At 40.1% G+C, this 6,997-nt stretch overlaps 1 protein-coding gene across 1 annotated transcript in view; it reads right to left on the bottom strand.

Moving 5' to 3' along the window:
* LOC126470993 (dual specificity mitogen-activated protein kinase kinase 7-like) overlaps nt 1–6,997 on the bottom strand; it is a 179,451-nt gene that overhangs the window by 12,530 nt on the left and 159,924 nt on the right. Inside the window, exon 9 of the mRNA XM_050099043.1 lies at nt 5,039–5,587. Within this exon, the coding sequence (XP_049955000.1) occupies nt 5,039–5,587 (549 nt within the window). The remainder of the gene's footprint in view (nt 1–5,038; nt 5,588–6,997) is intronic.

Here is a 6,997-nt window from a genome sequence, read left to right as displayed (position 1 = left end):
TCCTGGTTTGGTTTAGATACATTGATGACATCTTTGCCATATGGACTCATGGTGAGGCTGGGCTGTTAAATTTCCTGGAATCCCTAAATACCTTTTCCTAATTAAATTTCACATGGGCCTAATCTGAATCCCATGCCACTTTCCTTCATGTTGATCTCATCCTCACTGTAGGCCAGCTACACACTTCTGTCTACATTAAACCTGCTAACAAACAACAGTACTTACATTTTGACAGTTGCTATCCTTTCCATGTCAAACGTCCCTCCTATACAGCCTTGGTATTCAAAGCAAACGTATTTGTTTGGATGCAGACTCTTTACAGCAATACACCATCATTCTCACCTCAGCCTTCACTGGATGTAATTACCCAACCAGCCTAATTCAAAAGCAGATATCCCAGGTCACCACATCCAATTTTGGTACTGCTGATCAAAGAACAACTTCGGAGCACACCACTTGTCACTCAGTATTATTCTGGTCTGGAATTTATTAATCAGATACTTTGACAAGGCCATGGCTTCCTAAAATCATACCTTGAAATGAGATCCATTCTGTCTGAGGTTTTGCCCACCACACCTAGAATGGCTTTTCATCGCCCTCCCAATCTCCGCAATATCCTTGTCAGGTCCTATGCTCCTTCTGCACCCCTACCATATATCTCCTACCTCTGTGACCATCCCCGCTGCAAGACTTGATCTATGCACCCTCCTGCCACCACCTATACCAGTCCTGTAACCAATAAAACATATACAATCAAAGGGGGAGCCACCTTTGAAATGACACATCCTATACCAGCTGTAATGTAAACACTGTTTGGCCGTTTACATTGGCATGACTACCACCAAGTTTTCAGTTAGCATGAATGGGCATAAGCAGAAGGTGTACACTGGCAACACACAACATCCTGTTGCAGAACATACTCTACAATATGACAGTCGTGACCTCAGTGCCTTTTTCACCACATGTGCCATCTGGATTCTACCCCCAGAGACCAGTTTCCCAGAACTCCGCAGGTGGGAACTATTGCAACAACATGTCCTTTGTGCTCACCACACACATGGCCTTAATCTATGTTAATTTCTTCCATCTCAGTATTTTTTCACAGTAACTACTTCTTCCTTCACTCTGTTTTAGTTTTCTACATCTTTCATCTTCTGACCTGTCTATTTTTCACTGTCCCCTCTTACTTGTGCACAATGTTCTAGCAGTACTCTCTATCTGGAATATTACCCTATTTTCCAATTTTAATCACTCAGCTTTCCAAATCTTGTCTGGTGCAGTCCCCAACAATCAGTCTTTCCTTCTCATCCTGTCCAGTAAATCTCCCCTGACACATGGTTCTGGGTGACTTTTCCAAGCTCCATCCCTTTTCTTAAAGCTCTCCAGTTCCTTTTCCTACATCCCTCTTCCTTCCTCTTCAATCCTTCTGCCGGAAGACGGAGCCACAAGCTCCGAAGTCTTGCATAAGCAAAATCTTTTTTTATATGTGTGTTCTTCTGCCGCCTCCTGGTGAGTCAGTTTTTTACCTATCCAATTACGTTATATATGTATAAATTTTCAAAGATTTACAGAGTAACACAAAGAGTGCACCTGTGACATATTTGATCAAATCTGTCTAAATATGACAAATTCAGTGTCAGATGAGGAGGGTTATTTGCCTTGTAGCAAAAAATTAATTTACTAAGTGAACCAACAAACATTTACTATTAGTAAAAGAAAGTTAAGCCAATCTGTTCACCTATGTATTGCAATTTTTTCATTGCATGTCCTCAGTTTGTTGTTTTCTTTTTTCAGTTTTTGTTTGTTTGTTTTGGTTACTTGAATTTACCTAGCAGAAACCATAAGTGTTGTAAATCAATTCAATGTAAAAGCGAAATTCTATGTCACTATAATTCTATTGACATTGGACCATATGCATTAAAATAATTACATATTAATGCTGTACTTTTGTATTTTAATTGGTATTTTGCTATATTTTAGGTCTTTCTCATATCAGAAATGTGTCTATTTCCTTTTGTTAAAAAATAAAAGCATGTGCACAACAAGGACTTGAACTTAGAACCCTGTGTTTTACAAGTAACACACCACCAATTGAGCCATCATGCCTGTCTCTCAGTGCCACACAAAGCTTCACCCCGCTTTTCTTCTCTCTTTTCACATTACATGCTGATAATGTGAGAAATCTACTGCAGTGGGATATATACACTCAGGAAGGACTGCTCACTTGAGTCACAATGAGTGGACAATGTTCTGGGAGTTTGTAATACCTATGAAAATAATGATAAATGACTCCTGTGCTTTAGTTGACATCTTTTGGATTAATTTCCAACTAAGATAACTATCACAACTGATGACGGAAATCAGTGATTTATGTTTCTTTACGGATAATGACAGCAGCTCATAGTTTCAGGAGACAGGTTTACAAAACTGGCTCACAGTACAGTGATTAGTTACATTAAACACAAATGATTCAGCATTCTGAGTCTGCAAGAAATAATGTGATGGACAAATGCTACTCTTTGATTATCACATTTGTGTGAGAAATTTGTGAGTTTTGTTGCAAATTTATTTTATGTAAGTCCTCAAGCCATAGAATATAACAAAACTCCGTGTGAACACGCCTTGGAAGGCCCACTGGCACCGACCGGCTGCTGTGTCACCCTCAGCCCACAGGCATCACTGGATGCGGATATGGAGGGGCATGTGGTCAGCACACCACTCCCCTAGCCATATATCAGTTTACGAAACCAGAGCCACTACTTCTCAAACAAGTAGCTTCTCAGTTTGCCTCACAAGGGCTGAGTGCAACCCGCTTGCCAAAATGCTTGGCAGACCAGATGGTCATCCATCCAACCCGACAGCACTTAACTTCGGGGATCTGACGGGAACCAGTGTTACCACTGCGGTAAGGCCATTGGCATAGTATAGAATATAACAAAGGTAGTGTCAAAATGCAATAGCAGTACTGTAAACCCAACACTGTGGCACGTGCCACATCTGAAGAGCTACGTTGCTATTTTAAATTAAAAACACTTAGGCACAAGGATTCATTTCTAAGGGCACTACTTGTGATGTATCAGCACTAACAAAAGTATTACTGAATGAAATTACAACTTTATGTTCTTTTCAAATATGTAAACTATGGATCACTGTTGAGAGTTTGGTACATTATACCATAGAAATTTCATGTACTACATTTACATTACATCTTTGTCACTTTTGGTCACTGACACATAAATGTGGTAGGCTAATTTAATAGCAGGTAATATTCTCAAGTTAGTTGTTATCTGATTTTCTGCTTGCAGATCCATTTACTGCTTTGAACATAAAATGCCAGCATTCAGTATTAATGACTAAAGTTTAATTATCATTACAGGGAATAACTTCATGAAGAACTGCAGTGACTCTTCTACCCACCAAGAGTGACATCCGTGAAATGTAAATGCAGCTAATGAAAGCAAATGGACGCTTCGACTATGACATATTTTTCAGGAATAATTCAAATAAGTGTCTTCTAAAGACAGTAGAGATATACACAATAAAACAATATACACTACTGGCCATTAAAATTGCTACACCACGAAGATGACGTGCTACAGACACAAAATTTAACCGACAGGAAGAAGATGCTGTGATATGCAAATGATTAGCTTTTCAGAGCATTCACACAAGGTTGGTGCTGGTAGCGACACCAACAACGTGCTGACATGAGGAAAGTTCCCAACCGATTTCTCATACACAAACAGCAGTTGACCAGCGTTGCCTGGTGAAACGTTGTTGTGATGCCTCGTGTAAGGAGGAGAAATGCATACCATCAAGTTTCCGATTTTGATAAAGGTCGGATTGTAGCCTATCGCAATTTCGGTTTATCGTATCGCGACATTGCTGCTCGCGTTGGTTGAGATCGAATGACTGTTAGCAGAATATGGAATCGGTGGGTTCAGGAGGGTAATGCGGAATGCCGTGTTGGATCCCAATGGCCTCGTATCACTAGCAGTCGAGATGACAGGCATTTTATCCTGATGGCTGTAACGGATCGTGCAGCCACGTCTCGGTCCCTGAGTCAACAGATGGGGACGTTCACAAGACAACAACCATCTGCACGAACAGTTCGATGACGTTTGCAGCAGCATGGACTGTCAGTTTGGAGACCATGGCTGTGGTTACCCTTGACGCTGCATCACAGACAGGAGTGCCTGCGATGGTGTACTCAACGACGAACCTGGGTGCACGAATGGCAAAACGTAATTTTTTTCAGATGAATTCAGGTTCTGTTTACAGCATCGTGATGGTTGCATCCGTGTTTGGCGACATCGCGGTGAACACACATTGGAAGCATGTATTCGTCATCGCCGTACTGGCATATCATGTGGCGTGATGATATGGGGTGCCACTGGTTACACATCTCGGTCACCTCTTGTTCGCATTGACAGCACTTTGAACAGTGGACATTACATTTCAGAAGTGTTATGACCCGTGGCTCTACCCTTCATTCGATCCCTGCGAAACCCTACATTTCAGCAGGATAATGCACGACCGCATGTTGCAGGTCCTGTACAGGCCTTTGTGGATAGAGAAAATGTTCGACTGCTGCCCTGGACAGCACATGCTCCAGGTCTCTCACCAATTGAAAACGTGTGGTCAATGGTGACCGAGCATCTGGCTCGTCACAATACGCCAGTCACTACGCTTGATGAACTGTGGTATCGTGTTGAAGCTGCATGGGCAGCTGTGCCTGTACACGCCATCCAAGCTCTGTTTGACTCAATGCCCAGACATATGAAGGCCGTTATTACAGCCAGAGGTGGTTGTTCTGGGTACTGATTTCTCACGATCTAAGCACCCAAATTGCATGAAAATGTAATCACATGTCAGTTGTAGTATAATATATTGCCCAATGAATACCCATTTATCATCTGCATTTCTTCTTGGTGTAGCAATTTTAATGGCCAGTTGTGTAATCAAACAAAGAATATCAGTACTAAAATGTCATTAAAAACTATTTTACTTTACCAATGGTATTTTGTGAGTGCCTTACCTTCTACAAAGAGAAGGTGAGCCTTCGGCAAAGCTTCTTCTTACTGGGGACACATCCAATAAGCCACGTCTTACTGTAAGTGGCGATGATCCCGCTGCACCTCCGTCTAAACTGTTTGCTGATATCCTACTCAACCGTGGTGGTGGCTCCGGGGACTGTCTGGCGGGAGAATACTGTCGAACAGAAGCTGCACCTGGACTTGGTGAAATGTTCCGAGAAAGTCTTGGTGGGGGCAAATTTCTTCGTGACTCACTACCTCCTAAGTGAAACTTCAAATATGATGCAAAACGTTTCTTCACAACTCCACTTGAGCCATTGGAATCGTCCAATTTCGAACTGTCATCTGCGGCTTCCATATTAAGTTGATGAGGTGCTAAGGCTGGCTGCATAGTGGGATAGCTATTCACCTGATGATGGTGATTTTGAAGAGGCATATGTTGTTGGTAAAACCTTTGCAATGCCAAAGGGCTTGGTGAACAGTACTGCTGCTGAGGTGGTTCAGAAGGGAAACGTTTCCGACCAGGAACAGGTGATCCAAGAAAACCGCTCCTGTTAACAGCAAAAATTAGAAAACTATAAATACAGCTTGCCACATAACAAAACATCTGCATGAAATATACCACACAAATGGCACTTTGTGTATTGTTGTAAATGCAGGAAAGACAGTTACTCTAATTTATAGTGACATTAATTGCTTGCCTAGAGCTCATGGTTTAGCTCACTTTTCCAAACAAAGGTTATAAAAATGGTGTAAAATGGACAATATGGTTATTAAAAGGAAAATAAATACGTATCAACACCAAACTGGACCAAACAATGCTTATCAGGTTTAATGGGTGTGAGCAATTGATAAGGCTAAGCTGACATACTGGTTCCTAACTGAGAATTATTGTGTAATATTGCCTTGGAAATGAATTGTTGTTGAAATTAGTCACCATTCATGTAAGAAAACTCTCAGTATAAAAATGGATTTAAAAGTGCACAAATAACTTGATCTAGAAAAATATCATTATGTTAAGTGGTAATCACAAGACTTGAGAAAAGTATCATTTTGTTAAATGCTAATCACAAGACTTAATCAGTAAGAGTTAAATTTTTCTGATAGATGGAGAAGAGAAGAGGGGGAAGGGCAGGATGTGAAGAAAGTGCAATGAGAGACAGAGGATATTAAATGATAAGAGGCACAATTGACAACTTTAGGGATGAATGTAACCATTCTAATTTACATGAGGCAAGCATATTCTACAAATTTCAATAACATTATTATTAATATAATCATGTAAAACTGAATTTATATACAAACTTAAAAAGCAAGCCAGATAGTCTCTGCCACAATGAAGAAAGCCACTGCTCTGCTATAAGCCATAAATCTGTCAACAGTCAGTAAATAAGTAGTCTGACTAATATTTGTTTGTAAGAGGATATTTTTAATGTCTGTTTTTGTTACCTTCACACAATACAGGATAATTATAGCTTGTAACATCTGGGCAGTCTGTTAGTGCCATTTTCACAGTTATGAACATAAATTACACATTAGTAAAACAATTATTTACACTTATTTAGACTAATTTATTGTCTGTAAAGCACTATCTTCTACTCTGTTTTTGAACTGAAACCCCACTGGCTATCAAAAATAAAAACTAATTTCAGTCTTTTTCAGACAACAGCAACAGTTGTTACATAATTGGTGTCTACACATACATTCTGGGCATCTTTCAAATACTGTCTGTAACAGTTACGAATACATAGCACCATACATTTACTGCAAGATGCGAAATGAGTGATTAAAAGAGGCACAATGCTAAGAAATTCCATGTTTGATAAAATTAAAATGAAGAGGTGTGTTTATATACAAGAAAAGAATAATGTCAAAACTCACTATATTCACAAATAGGTTGTTGGCCACCCTCAGAAGTGCACAACATAATAAGTTTATGGGAAAAATCATTGCTGGTGGTG

This window comes from Schistocerca serialis, chromosome 3 (assembly GCF_023864345.2).
Source record: "Schistocerca serialis cubense isolate TAMUIC-IGC-003099 chromosome 3, iqSchSeri2.2, whole genome shotgun sequence".
NCBI classification, from domain to species: Eukaryota; Metazoa; Arthropoda; class Insecta; order Orthoptera; family Acrididae; genus Schistocerca; species Schistocerca serialis.
The sequence above is the reverse complement of the archived record's forward strand: the minus strand, read 5'-3'. Positions and strand labels throughout refer to the sequence as shown.